General features: G+C 33.7%; 1 protein-coding gene and 1 long non-coding RNA gene across 2 annotated transcripts in view; both read right to left on the bottom strand.

Moving 5' to 3' along the window:
* LOC115213132 (nuclear factor of activated T-cells 5-like) overlaps positions 1 to 20,748 on the bottom strand; it is a 197,460-nt gene that overhangs the window by 40,881 nt on the left and 135,831 nt on the right. Inside the window, exons 5-10 of the mRNA XM_036503506.1 lie at positions 19,207 to 19,278; positions 18,234 to 19,020; positions 8,062 to 8,299; positions 6,847 to 7,037; positions 5,148 to 5,320; positions 4,126 to 4,316 (exon numbers count right to left, since the gene is read on the bottom strand). Of these exons, the coding sequence (XP_036359399.1) occupies positions 4,126 to 4,316; positions 5,148 to 5,320; positions 6,847 to 7,037; positions 8,062 to 8,299; positions 18,234 to 19,020; positions 19,207 to 19,278 (1,652 nt within the window). The remainder of the gene's footprint in view (positions 1 to 4,125; positions 4,317 to 5,147; positions 5,321 to 6,846; positions 7,038 to 8,061; positions 8,300 to 18,233; positions 19,021 to 19,206; positions 19,279 to 20,748) is intronic.
* On the bottom strand, positions 11,995 to 17,117 carry LOC118763880. The gene is made up of 2 exons (XR_004999638.1): positions 16,946 to 17,117; positions 11,995 to 16,910 (listed from the first exon to the last, which is right to left on the bottom strand). It is a non-coding gene; the product is annotated as an uncharacterized LOC118763880 (long non-coding RNA).

Below are 20,748 nucleotides of genomic sequence, written 5' to 3'. Positions count from 1 at the left end.
TGGGTTTCAGGCTTTGCACTGTCTGTCTCATGACTATCCTTTCTGCACTCATGATGGTTCACAGCTCCACAACTGCTACATGGTTTTCTGCAGTCATTTTCAGTAATATCCTTTAACGGTAATCCTTATATTGCCTCACTCAAGTGTTGTATTATAAGTTTCCAGGCGGGTGCATTGTGCATATATATATATATATATATATATATATATATATATATATACACACACACACTTATATATATACATTGCCTTACCCTCCATTTTGAATATCATGCATTTTGTTCCATAATGTCCCATCCAGAAATGTGTGGGAAGCTTCCATTTAGGTAGAATTAAGAAACATTGCGATTTCAACGAGTCTGCAACCTAGGTTCTGTGAATCTGTCTAAGAGCATCTTTGATGTTAGCAAAACTATACAGTTTATTACATCCTTAAAGTAGTACTCTATAGTTCTTGCTAGACTGTTCAGAGGTTTTTCACCAACCCTCTATCAGTTTGTGATCAGATATACATACTTATCCCCTATTTCTTCCTCAACAAGCATTAACATTTCTCTTGTTTCTTAGCTTCTTCCTTGGCAGATTCATTAGGTCCAGGTTTTCAGTTTGGAGAGCTATGAAGTCCAAGTTCCCCAGGGAAAGGGACTGGGGCTTTTCATGAGAGACTTCGAATATCCTACTTGTCTTTAGTCTGGGCTTATTCGTTTTTTGATTCTGGTGGTCTTGCTTCTTTTACTTCCTTGATGGTTTCCCTTACATTTCTTCAGATTCCATCTTCTCACCATAACTGCAAGATGGTAAAGTAGAAATGCTGCTTGGAGTCTCTGCAGGAATGAAGTGCCTGAGTCCTGCCTGCCATCTTGCTTCATCTTCAGTGCTAAAATAATAGGCATGCACTCCCTGCTCCTGTTGAGGGAGCATATATCCTATCATACATAGATCCATAATTCCCTCCAGCTTCTCTTCCAAGGGTATATGGAATTGTTCTTAATTGTTTTGAAAAACAGATGCAAGGCTAGTAATAGATATATTGCTGTTTTTGCTGATGCCTTTGTCGACGTAGTTCAAATCTGTATTTTCACCGCTTTTTCTTTTGTGTTCCTGAAATTGTTGTTGTTTGTATTTATAACAGTCTTTAACTGACATTTTTTTCTGTTTTCTTTTCTTTAATAGGGAGAGGGGAGATTATATTTATTGCTACCACCATTGCATCTAGGATCTCCTCTTTGTTGCCGCAGTGGAAGCCATACTAAACCACTAGTGAATAAAACAAAATGGATGTTTGCAAAAATAGATATACACAATAAGATATCTAAAAACAAACCTCCTTTTACAACCCAGGTAATGGAGTGAATGTTTAAATATTCCAATGCTCCTTGTTGTTGAAAAAAGGAAAGAATATGTTTCCATTATGTAATCTGGAAGAAATCACCTAAATAGAGCTATGTAAAGAAAGATGTCCACAGCAAACAACAACAATAATATTAATTATCTATGATTAGCTGTAAATGTACTGTTAAAGAGTACAAAGGCAAGCATAATAGCACCTGTGTATTAAAAGTGAATCGCTAGAATCACCTAAATAATGAATCCCACTTACATTGTATATATATTATACCTTACAGTGTGTGTGTGTGTGTGTGTATATATATATATATATATAATATATATATATATATTGGGTCATCCCATAAATAATGAATTTTTTTTATACATCTTTTATTTTTCAAAATTAAGATAAAGTTCTTTTTTAATCTAAAATATACTCTCTTTCATTTTCTACAATGCTCTTCCATCTATCTGATAGATTTGCAAGGCCCCTCTTCCAAAATTCACTTGTGATGAAAAATATTCCTCCAGTACTATTCTGACCTCATCTACAGAATAAATGATAATCAGATGAATATGGTGGGTGGGGCATCGTTTCCCATTCAAACTGTTCCACCTTTTGGAATGTCATCCTTGCTGTATGTGGCCAAGCATTATCCCAATGGAAGAACACTTTTCGTCTTGAAACCAAAGACAGTTGTTTTTCTTCTAGTGCTGTCTTAATCTGCTCAAGCTGCTCACAGTAGATCTCCTTTGTTATTGTTTGGTTTGGATTTAAAAGTTTCTAGTGGACTAAACCTTTCATATCCCACCAATCAGATAACAACACCTTATGTAGGTGAAGACCTTCTTTAGCCTGGGGTGCAGGTATTTCTCCTTTCCCTACCCACTGTCTTTGGTGCTTGACATTTTTATAGAGAACTCATTTCTCATCACCAGTCACTATTTGGTCCAAAAAAGGTTCATTTGTGAGAGGTGACAACAAAGAAGAGCACACATTTACTCTTTGAGTGATTAGACTCAGAAAGTTTGTGAGGAACCCATTGACCCAATTTGCTGACACTTCCAATAGCATGCAGGTGTCGATGAATGGTTGAATGACTAAATCCAAGCTTCTCTGCTAGTTCAACAGTTAAAATGGGATTTTGTTCTACCAGGGTTTGCAGGACATCATTGTCAAGCTCTACAGATCTTCCAGGGCAAGGCTCATCTTCTAGGCTGTTGTTTCTGGCTTGAAATTTCTGGAACCACTGTTGACACTGGCTTACATTTATTGTCTGATCTCCATATACTGCATTAATATTCCTTGCATTTTCTGTTGTGTTGTTGCCTTTATTGAACTCATAAAGCAAAATGTGCCGAATATGCTCTATTGTTATTTCCATTATAGCTTTGAAAAAATAACTTTTAAAATCGAACTGCAATCTCCAAAACTTACACTAAGAATAAGGACAAGATAAAATTAGTACCTGTTTTTATAGCAAGTTGATGCAGGTAGTTTATCCCACCCTCTTCCAACTTTTAGTTCATTCAATTGAAAATACTGCATTATTTATGAGATGACCCAATATATATATATATACAGACATTATCAGACTAAAACTATCTGTATGTATATATATATATATATATATATATATATATATATATATATATATACACACACAGACACACACACACACACACAAACATCATCAGACTAAAACTGTCTGCTCCAATAACAATGCTACTGAACAAGAAATACACCATCTCAAAAAGTGGCATTGTAGAAATATAAATACCTACTGCAAAACCTAACAACTGTATTCAACCAAACTGTTATGGTGAAGGTAAAATCAAACCCCATTGTGATCCTGCCCTATTGCAAGGGCCAAGGTGAGAAGATGCTATCCTTCCTAATCTGACGATGTTATATAAAAAAAGTCAGGATGAGTAGACTATGTATTGTATGAAAGTGGAATTCATATACCACTATGGCTAACATTTTCATTATAAACAAAAATTCACAAAGGAAATTACATGAAGATAAAAGAAGACAATGTGTGTGTATGCATGTGTGCATGCATACATGCATACATACGTACATACATACTTCCATGCATGTATGTATGTATACATGCATAAACACACATTCTGTCTCCTTTAAAAACAATTATATAACTAATTCTTGTCCAATAAAATATAAAATAATATAAATGTTTAATTTTAAAGTTCCTTATGCAAGGCACATCAGCTACAGCTGATCATCTAGTTAATGGGTTGGGCTAACTTCTCTGTCCATGGAATTGCAGTGTGTTTATAGTCAAGATACTTAGCTGCAAAGAGGGAATATGGTAGCATTTATCATTGTAAACAATTGGAGCACAAATTTCTTTAGATTGCAGTACTTATTAAAATCTTTACACGAGTGTTTCAAAATGGGTTCTTTAGGATCAAAATACTAATAAATAGGACATCACTTTAGATATATAAAAATGTTCTGGAAATGAGAATGGTGTTTCATCTTCTAAGAACTTACATTACATGTTGGAAATCCTTTTCATAAAGAGAACCAAAAGGAAAAAGAATAAAATTAAAAACAAAAATTATAATCAGTTGTCATTATTATTCTTAATACTATTTCCAATACCAAAAATTAATTCTATATAGATTATAAATTCTATTATCAAGACATATAGGTAAAATAGTAAAACAAATAAAAAGTTAAGCATATGTTATTCAGAATGAAAAATTATTATATTAAAAGTCAAAAATTAAAACTTGAAGATAAATATATAATTGAAATTAGAAACTTACAGGTTGAAAATAATCTTTCTCTATTTCTGCCTCTTTCTCCCATATGACTTTGCTTTCATCGACTGTTTCACGAAAGTAAACCTTGGTTCCTTTCATAAAATTCTTCCCAATTATAAACAAGTCTTTTCCACCTTTCACAGTGCATGATGTTAAACTCAGTCGTGACACTTCAGGCTGTCCAACTGGTTGGGCTGAAGTAGTTGTAAAAGAAAGAGAGGAATAATAAAGGTTGCAAATGCTTGGTTGATTTTCAAACATTTACCTTTTATTTAACATATTTAAAAGATTTGGGATCTGATGACTCTATAACAAACAAACATTACTCCTAATATAACAGTAATAAAAATACACTTAAAGCAGTGTACAAACCACTACACACACTAAAAATCCTACAAACAAGAAATGATTGTCTACTTGATAAGCAAGAATTTGTTCATGAATACCATATAGAGCAGTGCATTAAATACAGATGTGTGTTCTCTTGTGTCAGGTCTTTGATATTGCAAGGCAAGTATTCTGGTCAACTGAACTTGTTGCTTTGATATAACCTGCAGATTAGCCTAAATATAAGAATGGAGTGTTGAGAAAGGAAGAGAGGAGTCATCATCATCATTGTTTAACATCTGTCTTCCATGCTGGCATGGAAAAGAAATGTGAAGGTGAGTATTGAGAGAGCTATTGAGAAAGATAGAGGTAGTAAAAAGAGATTTCAGAAGTGGTGGGGCACATCGAGACAGGAGTAATTAGGAGGCGGGCACAGAAAAATAAACCAAGATAATAGAGACATGGGAGATGGAGTATGTTTAACATAGAAAAAGGAATGAGTGAGAGAGAGGGAGGAGAGAGGGAGAGGGGGAGAGAGAGAGAAATTGAAACTAGAGTGATATGACTAAATGAGATTTGAATCATTTACAAACCAGCTCTATCAGTGCAGCAGGTGGTAAGGAAACAGCTTAGAGTCCTTCAAGCTAAAAAGAAAGACTTGATTCTGTGAATGGTAAAAGAAAAAAAAAAAAACTTACTGCAAACAATAGGGGAAGAGGTAACTTGAAGTATCTGTTGCACACCATCAGATCTTGTAAAGATTGTTCTGAATATCATTCGAGCGCGAGTACTTCGCTTCTTAGTCTTAGCCACACCAATTCTTTGTTCGACATCAGCATTTCTCAACTTCAAAATTCCAACGCAATCAATACTGACAAATAGTAAAGAAGATTACAATTATAATTGGAAAGACTTATTAGTGAAAAAGAAAGGAAGTGTTGTTTGAAATCAGTTGTTTTAAATATAGAAACCAAAGCCCAAGTCAGTCTCTAACATACATATCCATTTATTCATAGAAAAAGAATAAAGCAAGAACAAAGAGATTTGAAAAAAAATGTATGTGTGTTTGTTTGTGTGTGTGTTATATATAGATTAGAAAAATGGATAGATGGAAATTGACAGAGTAGGAATAGATAGATTGTAAGACAATCTGTCAAGCGTTGAGAGTAAAATAAAGAGAGAAATGGAAAAAAGAAAAGAGGAAGGGGGAAAAAGAGCAGAGTTCAGAAAGAAGATAAAGCTCTACAATAGCCAGGAGGAATTAGAGAGGCAATGTGATTAAATAACAAGTATATGGAAAGTAACCAAATGATAGGAAGAATGGCATAGAGAGAGTGAGAGAGAGAGAGAGGGAGGGAGAGAGAGAGAAAGAGGGAGAGAGAGAGAGAGAGATTTGTGTGTGATAGTTAAGATGTTGGGCAATGAAACAGTGGAGGCAGATTTGATTGATAAAAAGAAATAGAAGGCTGTGTGTGTGTGCACACGCATACATACATGCATGCATGCACACATACATTGCAAAACTAAAAAACACTATAATTTTAATGATGGTAATGATGGTGATGATAATAAATAATAATAATAATAATAGTTTCAAATTTTGGCACAAAGCCAGCAATTTTTTGGTGGGGAGGTAAGTTGATAACATTGACCCCCAGAGCTCAACTGGTACTCATTTTATTGACCCTAAAAGGATGACAGGCAGAGTTGGCCTCAGCAGAATTTGAACTCAGAACAAAATGCTTAGCAGCATTTTGCCTGGTGCGCTGGAATCCTTCTTATTAAAAGTACAAGTTCTGAAATTTTGAGCAAGGGGGGGGTAGTTAGTTGTAGTGACTCCAGTGCTTGACTGGTACTTAATTTATTGACACCAAAAGGATGAAAGGCAAAGTTAACCTCAGCTTCATTTGAACTCAAAACATGAATGAAATGCTGCTATACATTTTGTCCGGATTCTGCCAGTTAACTGCCTTAATAATAATATTGGAGCATGAGAATAGTAAAGGTTGTGTCTATAATAATTGGTGCATTGGAAACAGTAAGCAAATGGCTGAAGGAGATTGAAATAGAATGCCCAGTGGATCACCTACAGAAAGTGTGTCTCTTAGGGACAGCAAGGATTATCAGAAGGGTTCTAAGAGTAAAATAAAGAGAGAAATGGAAAAAAGAAAAGAGGAAGGGGGGAAAAAAAAGAGCACAGTTCAGAAAGAAGAGAAAGCTCTACAAAGCCAGGAGGAATTAGAGAGGCAATGTGATTAAATAACAAGTATATAGAAAGTAACCAAATGAAAAACATGCTCTGGGTAGTTCTTCTCTTGACTGCAATTTCCTGGCAGAATTGAAGAATTGGTCCTCTTGCACCCCCTGATAATCAAATAAATAATAATGCATTCATACCTGGCAATCAAGTTATTTGTAGAAGAGAGTTCAATTTCAATGGTTGTGGTACTGTCAATATCCTTCTCAATACATGGTGTTGAATTTTTGCCAGAGACTTTGCAGGCTTGATAAAATGGATGTGGCTTCACTTTACCCGTGTCAGTGCCAACAAAAACTTGAAGAATGGCAGATTGGACTGGACCGACAAGCTGAAAAATTCATCAGATAGCAATAGATAAAAAGTATTAAAAAGAATAGCAAAAATAAATAATACAGAAGTACAATATCATTATTGCTGTTTGTTCTTGTGCCATTGTGGCCAACTCTGATCAGATCTACAGCATGGTGTAACTCTTCAAAATGGCTGGGCTGGGTGCAACGCATGGATCTTGTACTGTGAATATGCTATGGCTAAGAAACAGTCTTCATCAAGGAAGACTCCTCTTAGCTATGAGAAATTTAAAATACATTTCTCGACTAGGACAAATACCAGTAGTCACAAAGTGGATGTGAGACTTACTCACCTCCAATAACAGAGAGAAGCTGCCATTTTGTTCACACCTGCTATTTCTGATGAGCACAGTTGTTAGATAACCATCTAGATACCTAATATCTGGTATGATTGGTAAGATTGGCTATAATGGATTTATAATACTGTATAGTTTGATTAATATACCCACTCTGTTGATGAATATAAAAGTGGCTATTATTTCTGACTTATGGATTCTTAGACAATCATATATAGATATGTACCTGATGATGTATAACATTAAGCACTTCTACATATAAATATATGAAGCACTGCCATATTCATGCTGCAAGCAATTGCTGTACTTTATACACACACTAGAAACTATTATAGTTACAATGTCATCTCTAATGGCAAAGAAAGTAAGAAAGTTTAAAATCTTTAATTCACATTTTAACCCTTTTGTTACCATATTTATTTTGAGATGTTCTGTGTTTCTTTCAATTACTTTAAATATAACAAAGAATTTAGTAAAATAACTTAGTTATCATTGAACTAATGTTAGGAACATAAATTGGGACTAAGGTTTGGTGGAAGATTTTAATTCAAAATTTATGAAAACAAGACATTTGTACTCAAAGCAAGAGCCGGTTTCAGCCGGGTTGGTAATGAAAGGGTTAATGTATGTAGAATACATCATGCAATGTGTTAGCAAAACTGGGGCAGAGCACAATGATAAGTAATATAGTATTAACTATGGTTACCTGAACAACTGGGTGGCCTTGCTGTGATCGATCTTTCACTGCTCCACGGCTACCCTCAGTCATGTATCTAGCTCGGTGCTGCTCTTCTGGCTGTTCAAGAATAAGCAACTCAAAGCCATGTGATTTAGGTGGAAACTGTGTGCTCAAACTGTGTTCTTTGGACTTGCGCTGGGGTCGTGACCCTGCATTAACTTTCGGCGACGTCTCATGTTTAAGGACTGATGGTACTGAAGAAACCCTACAAGATAATGGAGAGAAATAAAATACATACATATATTTATATATATATATATATATATACATCTTTCTATATATTTATATATATATATATATATATAAACATTTATGTATACAAACAGCTAAAAGAGCACTAAATACATGAACTGAAATATGCATTTATTGGAAAATAGCCAGAGAATTAATTTCATTGCTACTAAGTGTCATACAGTTATACAGGAACAGGTGTGTTATAAGCTGCAATCCTTCAGATGATATTCAGGAATTATACAACATGGCCTGAAAGATTGCAGCCACATACCTCACCTGTGTGCCTGAGTGAAACTCCAAGTAATGATAGAGTGAATTCACTGACTGTTTTCATATACATATACAAGGAAAGAATTCCTACTATATAATATTTCCTACTACATAATCAATAATTATTTTGATTTAATCACAATAACTGAAATTTCTAATTAAGGTAACAATTATGAAGTGTGTTAATAGATTAAAATGAATTAATTTAAAAGATAAAGTATACACACACACATATACATTGCACAAATACACCAATCGATTTGTTTGTTCATTACCAGACACTTAGGCGTGTTTTTTTTTTAAAGAAAATATAGTTGACTAAATATGCATCAGTAAATCATTGCTATATATAATTACTGATTTCAAAATGATGAAGGACACATTCAATCTGTGCAAGATTTGAACCAAGCAAAGTTTTATCTTAACACGCTGTTCCCCTCAGGAGCCAACCTATTATGATTAATTGGTAGTTAATTTAATGTAATGACTCTTGAAGAGTAGAAAGACAAAAGTTAACATTTATAGGATTTGAACTGAAAATACAGATAGAGATAACTAAAAGATGTACAGGATATTATACAGTTTTAATCCACCAAATTTCACTCAAAAGGCTTTTTTAAACTAAGGCTATGGGAGGTGATATTTTCTGAAGGTATCCTTGGAGAAGGAGTACTAATGATTGCAAAGGATATCAACATCTAAATGATATTTATTTTATCTTCTCCAAAGAACAAGACAACCTTTGTAGGATTTGAACTCAGGACAATGGGGGTATAGCCAAGTTGTCCATCATCAGCAATATTTTGTAACCCGGATGGAAATCATAATAATGAAATCTGACATAGACATTGTTATTAATCTTATGACTTTTGACCCTAAAAGGGTCATAATATTTGTCAAGGTGATACTGAACTAATAAAAAATAAAAAAATAAAATAATCTTTGAAAGCTGAAATCTAAAACAATTACTACACGCTCTCACAGAAAAAAAATTCTCAGATTAAATTTAAGAGTAAATTGTGCCACTAAAAGTCACTACTTCCCATTTGTCAGTCTGAAAAGAAGTGATAACAATCATATTCTTAAAAGGGAAAATAGAACCATAACCCTTAAAAGAGGGATGGAGAGTTAGAAAACCTGGGTGAGGTTACTGTTGCTGGTGTCTAACTTGAGATGAGAAATACTCTTTGAAACTAATCTTGATTTTAGTGTTTCATGATAAAGAGTTCAGTCATCTGAACAGACTAAGAAGAGAATGGGACTAATGAACAATGTCATCTAAAATCTTCCATCCATTATTACACTGTTGAGGAGACTGGTATTTAGAATTATAATCATATTGAAGATAGTATAGACAGAAAGTTGGGCAATGACCAAAAGAATGCAATTCCAAATACAAGCAGCCAAAATGGGGTTCTTCTGAAAGATCTCAGGAGTAATGTTACTCAACAAGATGCATAACTTAGAGATAAGGTAGTCCCTCTAGGTCAAGCTGTTACTTCTCAGCATTAAGAGATCTCAGCTTCAATACTATGGACTCAGGAAAGAATAGCAAGACAGATTTTTTAAGCCAGACCAGTAAGTACCAGTTAGGCACTGAGGTCTTTGAAACTGGCTAGCCTCGTCCCTTAAATTTCAGGTCTTGTGCTCATAGTAGAAAGAATTATTATTATTATTATTATTATTATTTTTTTTTTTCTTCTTTCAAATTTGCTTCCATTTCTTGCCGAGCGTCTTCCCGACTCCTAGGGCAAAGAAACTCATAGTATACATTGGTAGGCCATTAAACCAAACTCAATAGTTCGTTCATTTTTTTTTTTTTTTAAGGTTAAATTAAAATACATGGGCAGTAACAGCTCTCACAGCGACAATGCTCTTCTCAATACGTGTGATGTACCAGTTAAGACAATCTTTTGCACTTCTTGCAGGGATGGTAAGCCAGGGATCATTCTCATATAATTTTCGGTTCCCTTCTTGATCATTCCTAGTGCTCCTACGATCACTGGTATTGTGACCGCCTTGAGATGCCACATTTTCTCAATTTCAATGAGCAGGTCTTTATATTTTCTGAGCTTGTCAAACTCTTTCGCCGAGATTATTATTATTATTATTATTATTATTATTAAGGTGGTGAGCTGGCAGAATTGTTAGCACACCAGGCAAAATGCTTAGGGGTTTTTGTCCATCTTTATGTTCTGAGTTCAAATCCCACCCAAGTCGACTTTGTCTTTCATCCTTTCGGGACTGATGAAATGAGTACCAGTTGACTTAGTCCCTCCCCACAAACTTCATGCCTTGTGCCTATAGTAGAAAGGATTATTATTATTATTATTATTATTATTATTATTATTAAGGTGGTAAGCTAGTAGAATTGTTAGCACAACAGACAAGATGTTTAGCAGTATATCTTTCGGTTCTTTCCATTTTGAGTTCAAATGCCACTGAGGTTTACTTTGCCTTTCATCCTTTTGGGGTTGATAAAAAAAGTGGCAGTTGAGTACTGGGGTCTATGAAATTGACAAATCCTAACAATGCTAGCCTAGTACCAAAATTCAAATGTGGCAAGCTAGCAAAACCATTAGTGTGTTGGACAAAATGCTTAGCAGCAGGCATTTCTTCTGGATCTTTAACATTCTTAGTTCAAATCCTGTCAAAACCAACTTTGCCTTTCATCTTTTCACACTCAATAAAATAAGAGAACATTTAAGTAGTGAGGTTGATGTAATTGGCTAATCCCATAATCTTCAAATTTGAAACCATTATTATCATTATTATTATTATTATTACTGAGCTGGCAAAATTGTTAGCAAGGCGGCGAACTGGCAGAACTGATAGCATGCTGGGTAAATGCTTAGCAGCTTTTCATCTGTCTTTACGATCCCAATTAAAATTCTGCTGAGGTCAACTTTGCCTTTCGCCCTTTCTGGGTTGATAAATTAAGTAGAAGTGGAACATTGGGGTTGATGTAATTGACTGCTTCCTCCCCCAAATTTCAGACCTTGTCCCTATCATAGAAAGGATTATTATTATTATTATTATTATTTTTAACTCAGGTTTTGCTGGAATTCCTGGAGTCTTGCATGTATAGCGGGCTTGCTGCCTGCAGCCTAAGGTACCTTGCTATCTGTTCTTTTCAACTACCTAATACTTTCCTGATTATTCTGGCTGTGCCAAGGAGGCAAACCTTTTGTAACAATTTTACTGGGCACTCTATTCTGGTCTTCTTTATAGTCCTTGATGCCTTCTGATATTGTCCCCAAGTATTATTATTATTATTATTATTATTAATAATAATTATTATCATTATCATCATCATCATCATCATCATCATCATCATCATCATCATTAAGGTAGTAAGCTGATTAAATCATAAGTGTATCAGAGAAAATGCTTTTACATCCTTTCAGGGTCAATAAAATTAAGTACTAGTCAAGTACAAGGGGTGATGGAATTAACTACCTACTCCCAAATTGCTGGCCTTGTGCAACAATTTGAAACCATTACTACTACCACCATCACCACCCTGCCCCCACTACCACCACAACAACTACTACTACCTCAAGACAAGTTCACAGGATAAAGTATGAACATCAACAATATATATATTTATAAATTTATCATTGGTTGGTGGGTTGGCAGAAAATGCCTTTCAGTATTTAGTTACAGCTCTTTATGGTCTGAGTTCAAATCTCTTTGAGGTTGACTGTGCCTTTCATCACTCACTAAAATAAGTACCAGTCAAGTACTGAGGTAGAATAAAATTGACTGTTCCTTCATCCCAAAATTTCTAGCTTTGTGCCTTGGTAAGAAATCATTATTATTATTAATCTTGATTTAACAATTCAATGAATATATTCCTAAGACAATGCCATATTCCCATAGAATGTCTCTCTCTCTCTCTCTCCTCCTGTAATCAAATATTAAGCTGTAAATGATGATAAAGTTAGTAAGATTTTCAGGGTAATACAGAGAATAGAGGTAAAAAAAAACATTAACAAGAATATAAAATAGAGATTAATAAAAAATAAAAATAATAGTCTTTTCTTTTATTAATAATCTTTAATTACAAGAGAAATAATAATTCTTCAATAGAGTTAAATATTTTTCTAAATTATAAATCAGTGTGTGTGCATGCATTGATATAAGCATGTACATGAATAGATGGCTCTCTGCACTCTTTCTGTTTTTTTCTTCTGTATTCTGTCCCATTTTAGTTTACACATGCTTATTTATTATTTATTATGTAAATGTTTCCTTCTTAGAAAACAAAATCTTAACTTGTTAACAAATTAATTAGTCGGCATACAATAAAAACATTAGTTCTACAGTTAATTAACTGAACAACATGGAAGAGGATGCATCTTCACTCTGATGCAGTTATATAGGGAACAATCATAAAGCCTGGTTAGCTAGGTGGCATCCACACATTGCTAGCCCAAGGCTAGAACAGGATAAGTATAAAGTGTTTCTGACTGCAATCTGGTACTCATTGTTGGGAGATAAGTGAACTAATATAATGGAAAAATAAAGGATTCTGCTCAGTAGCACATCAGCAGTGACTCAAACTCATGTACCAGGAGCAAATAGTCTAATACTGTAGCCTCTTGCCTGTCTTTTCAATACATTAATATATAAAGTTTCTAAAGCATACTGAAACTTCACAAAATAATTACATAGCCTGATCATACAGTGCTTTGGTTTTAACCAATTTCTGCTTGACTCCATTTATTTTATTCTTCAGTACTACTGTTTGCTTACATACATATTTATTATATATTTCAATATATATATATTATATTGGGGGAAAAGAATCTGACATTCCCTGGTAGCATCAATGCTGCTCAGCACAACTGGCAAGAAAGATAGTGTCATCTCCATCTGACAGCTAATGAAAAGAATGTTCTGCAGTGTAAACCTCAGTGTGTGCATATGTATGTGTGCGTGTATGTATATATATATATATATATCCCAACTCATAAACAAATAAATTTTTTGAAAAGTATATAAATAAAAGATAAGTAAAAAAAGACATATATAGAACAGAAAAATTCTTTGAAGTTGGTAATATTTCCTAAATGAAGAATTTGTGGCTCTAGATCATATTATCAATAATATAAGTTGCATGTGGTATGCTTGTGAGTAATGCAAAATTGTCACCAATAATTATCACTTATATGAATTTCCTTTTTAATAATTAGATAATTCAAATTCAATAAGCATTGATTTTCCAAGCATTTGTGAGGTCTTCTTCAAGCCTGGTGTGAGAATAATTTAATTAAAATAACTACCGGAATTATATAATTACATTGATGTTGGAATCAAAGACATAAAAGCTGTTTACTGTTGGAAGATTAATAACTGATAAGCATAAAAGAAAGCAACAAAAAGGCACTGTTTGCTCTACTCAGTGCAAATGTATGCATGGAGTGCATATATATATGTATACATTCATAACAGCTCCTTATAATTGTACTGAAAGATCTGGCTCATATGAAACATGATACAGTCTAGAAACACAACTGCAAATGTATATATGGTGTGTATGCACCAAGAAAAGCTTGTCTTTTTGAAATATTTTTGTATGGAAATCAAACTTGATGATTTCACCACTCAGTACTAACCATAAAAATTAACTTAACTTTTGACTGTGCTTACTTGAAAATTCTTAGAAACCATCAAATCTAACATGGTTATAGAACATTACAAATATATATATATTAAAATATATTGTATCATATTATATTTTATGTAGTCTTTGGTTGTAGCTGGTCTGGTCTCTGGCCAGCAGGTCTGATAAGTCGCCTATATTGCTAAGAGCAAAAATAGACATGAAACCAACGGTAACTTTCTGACCGGCTATAACCAATTACTACATTAAATATTACTGCTCAAAAATACTTTTTTGAGTGTACCTTTTCACGAACTTATGAACAACTGACCAATTATATATATACATAAATAAATATGTATGTATGCAAATATTTTGAATAATATAATAACAACAACAATAATAATGATGATAGTGGTGAAAATATTAATAAGATATTTTTTAAAAATTAGTTTTATCACTGTTTGGTATTTTGTCATCTTTTTCTTGTTTCTTGGTAATTCCATTAGAGTCTATCTAACTGCTGTGGATTGGATACACAGAAGGTTATTATTAAAAAGTTTCCAAAGAAAGATTGTGTAAACATTCTTTTATTCCTTAATAGATACAACATGGAATTAATTGATAACAAACAACGTAAATAGAGGAAGAAAGGTCTTATGCTGGTAAAGACCTTTAAAATCATTATCTTCTCAGATGAATTCTCAAATGATGTCAACTATTCATTACAACGCTTGAAATCTTAATTTTATTATCTGGGCTATTCACAAAAGTTGTTAAAATTTATATCATTGCCTGTTAAAACCACAGCTTACATCTTTATGAAGGATGGCAAAATAACTCATTGATAAATTGTATATTTTGCATGCAGCAAGCATGAATCCTTGAATCAGGGAAATCAGAACAACAGCAACATGGTTGCAAAAAGGAAGAAGAGTTTCTCATGACAAGAGAATACTAGTGCATTGAATTAGTTATATTACTTTCAGAGGGCTACATTTGAATGAAATCAAATAATTGATGTAAGGGTAATGTCCCTGTTTGATTTTCTGTTTCTGAAGTAGAAATTCAAAACAACCAGCAGAAGTGTGATGAACTTCAGAAAAAAATAGTCTTAACAATAAAATATAATTGTCAAATATTTTTTTTAATCAAGGCTTTTCATATTAAATCACTATATAAATAGATTATTCAGTTTAACAAAATAGTTTTATCACAAGAGATATAATCTTGTAGTTTATCATTGTACTGCTACAAATTCAAGTTTTTGTTAAGTAAAGATTAATGACTGATGAGTTCAGATTTGGATGACTGAGAGATATAGTTGAATTAAGGAATTAAACTCCATAGACAAGTTTAAGATCTTCCAAACTCAAGTATGGTTTTCTCTGCTAAAAAATATTTCAATTGACTAACTGCACCATCCATGTGTCACCCAGCATTGATATGAAGAGTCAAGTTCAATATTTAAATAGATAATATCTGATGTTGTTCTTAAAAGAGCCCATTGTAACAAGCCAAGTGTAGGTAAGGTAGAAATACAAACCAGCTTATAGTTCCCATGTAGATAAGATGTATTGGTTGCCAAGTAATAACAAACATACAGGCCATAGAGCTGGCACTAGTGAACAGATAGATGTGCTACAGATTGCTACTGTTATAACTGTTGATATTAACACAGCCAAGCAAGTCGTTACAACTATGTTAAAACTTTAGGTAGGGTATCTAACCATAAAATACTGCAGAGCACATTGACTAAACCTCAAAGCTACAGGACATGTGTATGTGTGGGCATGAGTGCGTGTGTCTAGGGTATATATATGTACACATATATACATACATACATATATATGTATACACACACATACACAATGAATAAACAAGCAGTACTACATGTGTTGAGTTCTTTTTCTGAAGTTTGTACAACAAAGTCTATCCATCTATCTCTCAATTTATCTCTCTGTGTGTGCATGTATGTATGCATATGCATGTGTGTGTGAGTGTGTGTGTGTGTGTGTGTGTTTTACACAAACTAAGAAATTTGGAGTAGCAATACAGTCACTCATCAGCTTTGAATGAAGAATATCTATTATATATTCTTTTATTCATTTCCCCTATTTCTACATGCATTCACACATAAACACATAATCATCAATGTTTCATTGTTTTAATCTCTACTTTTCCAAGCAAAGTAATATTTTCCCATTTCTGGGCATGCTTTCATGGAAGATTGGAAATGAATTTTACCACTTGCATGACAGCGACACTTGCTTACAAATATGATGCAATGCCAAGACTAGTGGGGTGGGGCATAAACACACAACTCCATATACATACATACACACACATATAAAGAATGGGTTTTCTTCAGTTTCCATCTATGAAAGCCATGAGGCTTGATCAACCTGGAACTAGGCTGAAAGATACCTGTCTAAAGTGCTGTGTGCAATGGCAGTGAGCCCATAATTGTGCCAATGAGAAGCAAAACTTCTTAATTACACAATCATGCCTGCACAATACATGTACTGAATGAATAAATAAACTCTACAGTCAAATATTTAATTACTTGTTGCACTTCAATTTGCCATGATGAGTTCATTAGGAGTTAAACTGAAGTCTAACGGCTGCAATGACATTTACTTTATCAATATAATCATCTTGCTTTCTAGTTATAGAGTTCTCTATCAACTCTGAGTGATATTACCTTAAACAATAAACTAAGAACCCTTGTCATTTTACTATTTTTTTCTGCCTGCAGGGATTGGAAGGAGCTTATTGAGGTAGGTTTTCTACAGTTGGATGCCCTTCCTGCTGCAAACCCTTACTTGTTTTCAAATAAGGTAATATTTCCTCATGGCCAGTTATGTTTCAACAGAACAATGAAAATAAACAGTGTTCATTCACAAAAATAATGTCATGTCAAGACAAAGAGACAAAAATATACGCACACTCACACATGCATCAATCTACACGTACATATTTATAAACAAACATACATATACACACACATATATTAACCATCTTCGCGTTTTTAACATGTTTTTTTTTAAATTTTTCACATTGTCTAGCGTCCTTGTTTTTTAAAGATATATTACGTATAAACAGAGCCTGAAAGATTGCTTGGAGATACATGGCATATAATTATGCTTAGTATCATAACAACATGAACTATTATCAGCTCTTTCAGTTGTGTATCAAATTGATATACATAAGTGTGTATGTGTGTGTGTCCTTACAGATATGCTCCATTTACGTGTAATGAAAAATTTAATGGAACTGAAGGATTAACTATTTACTAGATGTAAATAAAGCAATCTTATTTATGACAATCACTTCTTTAATCCAATTTTTTTTTTGTTGTGCTAATGGAAACAAGGCCTTATAACATTGTTTGTTGGTGCTGGCGTTGCTGCTACTATTACTACTGCTGCTGCTTGAGTTAAGATAGTTGTTTCTTAAATATTTATTAGGTATTTATTGATCCATTTTTTAAAAAAAATCCTATAATCTAAATTTGGGAAACAAGAGGGAGGGAAGAAAGAAGATGAATATTCATGCTTGAGCTTGTGTGTGTATGTAAATATGTGTGTCAATATACATATATATATATATATAAGAATATAGAAATATAGATACATATATATTTATATGTATACATGTGTATTTGTGTGTGTGTGTGTATATATATCAAGAGAAGGAGAGAGAGAGAGAGAGAAATAAAAGGAGGAAGTGAGGAAGAGGGAGTAAGAGAGAGTGTGAATGAATGAGTGAAAGATTGTTACAAGTTGGATTAAGAGATTGTGGAACATGACAGTTTAGAAGAGGAAGATCATTGATATTTTAATCTACTTACTGAAAAACCACTCCTTTGCTTCATAGTGACATTAAAATAAAACTATTCTGGTATACATATATACACTGAAAGCTTGGACTTGGTGATAATATCAACAGTTTTTCATTACTAAATTTGAAAATAGGATGATGATGATGATAATAATAATAATAAATTACCTCTAGTGATACTTACTTGGCGGTCTTTAGCTCAGTGTTTGTTACTGATGTGGCAAATGACTGCGTACCAAATGTGAATTGAGCCCCTGAAGTTTGAGGTTCAATCTTTGAGATAGTATAATCAGCTACTGTCATAGCAGTGATTCGATCAGCATCCAAGGTTTCACTTTCCGAGGTATGAGTAGCTCTGAGACTGGAAGGCGCATCGGAATTTTTATCAGGCTTATGAGCTTTACATGGCAATTCATCAACAGCACTCTCATCTAAAACCCCCCACAAAACACTTGTACCACTCATGTTGGGAGTTAATGAGTTGGTATCTATCGTTTCCAGGTTCAGGTTTTCAGAGCGCTGAATCAACGAGGCCTGTGTATCTGCATCTATAATGAGGTTATTGGGAGATGACGGAGAATCGACTGGTGGTGTTCCAGGACTTGATAATGAACTCACACTGGTTTTCTCATAATCTCTCAAATTAATTATAACCACACTATCATGAGGGTTTTTATAATCAGATGAAGACGACTGCAAGCTGCCTCCTAAGTTGTCCATAGATGACATGTAAAAATCATTGCCCCCTCCAAGAAGGCTATCAACCTGCGTTTGCAGCGTGTTCTGTGGTAAAATATCATTGGTGTCAACTGTTCCCAACAAAGAATCATTCACATCAGATATGTCTTGGAAACTCTGCAAACCATTTGTTGGAGTCAACTGAAAGGCAGTATCTGAACCAGATACTGTAATAAACTCAGGAGTTGCTACCAATCCTGATGACACTGGATTTGCTCGATTTCCTAGTGACTCTGAAAAATTCAAATGCAAACTAATAATTTATCAAAAATTAGAAACATTATCATTCGCTATATTTTAAATATATATCTTTTTTTGAATTGTTTTGTTATGTTTCGGGGACTTTTTTTATTTCGTCTTACACCATGAAAAAAATATAAGTTTTTCTTCTCTAATGAGTGTAATTGAATAAGCCTTACCTGAAGCTTCTGAAGTTTTATTCAGGGAACGTTCAAAAGTTAGGCTTTCTGATATGAAAGGCAGATGACAATCTGAAAATATATCAAAGAAGAGAAAGGGGAAAAAAACATCACGGAAATCTAAGATTTAACTAAAGGAAGAGAACAACAAAACATTATAATACAAGATTGCCAATTAATCACTAAAGACTCATCTAAAACATTTACAATATAGGGAGAAGCTATTCAGCAGATTTTGTATAAATCCTAAAAATTTTACCAAAGTATGAAATCTTATTATAGAAAAATGAAGGTGATGATGATAATAGTAATGATAATATATAATCTTTTCTTCTATAGGCACAAGGCCTGATTTTTTTTAAGCAGCGGGAGCTAGTCAATTGCACCAACCACAGCAATTTTGAAGGGAATGTATTAGTTGATACTACTGACCCTGGTTCAAGACCTGTACTTTACCTTTTTTGACTCCAGAAGGATGACAGACAGTTGATCCCAACAGGATTTAAAACGAAAGGACAAAAATTCTTAAGATCATAAAGTTGGTAGAATTGGGTTTAATAATTGACCTTAGTACTTGAATGATTTTATATTTTATTGGATTCACAGCTTTAGATTAAATTTTTGTCACTCAAACTTCTAACTTTTGAGTTCTTTATTCTAAGTGACCTCACCATGTTCCTTTGAACTTGTCACTGCAAAGAATACACATACCCATTCATGCGCACACACACACACATATACACACACCCATTCATACACACACACATACATATATATTCACACATAAATATCTATATGCACACGTTTGTACATAGATACGCACATACATGCACACACACACACACACACACACACATATCTACATACAAATACATACACATTTTCATAATTTTTGGATAAATGTTCTAATGACAATTCCAATTGCATGAGATAGTGTTGGAATAGGTTGAGTAATCAAAAAGTGTACTAGCAGTTAGTTCCTATAAAAGAGGCTTCACCTCTTCTGATGCTTCACAGAAATTTACTTCCATAGAGCTATGGTAAAACATAAGCTGCCTTTAACATTGTTGATGGAAAAGCTGAAAGTATCAAAAACTCGCTGTTACATTATGCAGCATGATTCTGTGAATCCCTATCGTTTATGCATGCCAACTTATAACTGCCGTCAGCGTCTAACTTGCACATAATCTTTGCCTAATCTTCTGCATGTTGTTCTAATTTCAGTATATGCACTACTGAATATCTCTAAAATCACATCTCATTATCTTAAGCAAGAGAAGGAATTCATTCATTCATTTCTATGTCTGTTATACTGTGCTAGCATGGTTTCAACAAATATATATTATCAAGGCTCTGTTTTACAACTGCATACTCTTTAGTCATTAACCCTTACCTGTTTTTGAAGTAAGCAAGTAAGGGTTCTCTTATTTCACATTTCTTTGAAAAAGCAGTGCCAGCAAAATTTGTTGATAGTGGAAATGACAACAATGCCACTGCATGCAGCACAGCAATTTTCAGAAACACAAATGTAATCTAACACAT

The sequence above is a fragment of the Octopus sinensis genome, linkage group LG6 (assembly GCF_006345805.1).
Source record: "Octopus sinensis linkage group LG6, ASM634580v1, whole genome shotgun sequence".
Lineage (NCBI taxonomy): Eukaryota > Metazoa > Mollusca > Cephalopoda > Octopoda > Octopodidae > Octopus > Octopus sinensis.
The sequence above is the reverse complement of the archived record's forward strand: the minus strand, read 5'-3'. Positions and strand labels throughout refer to the sequence as shown.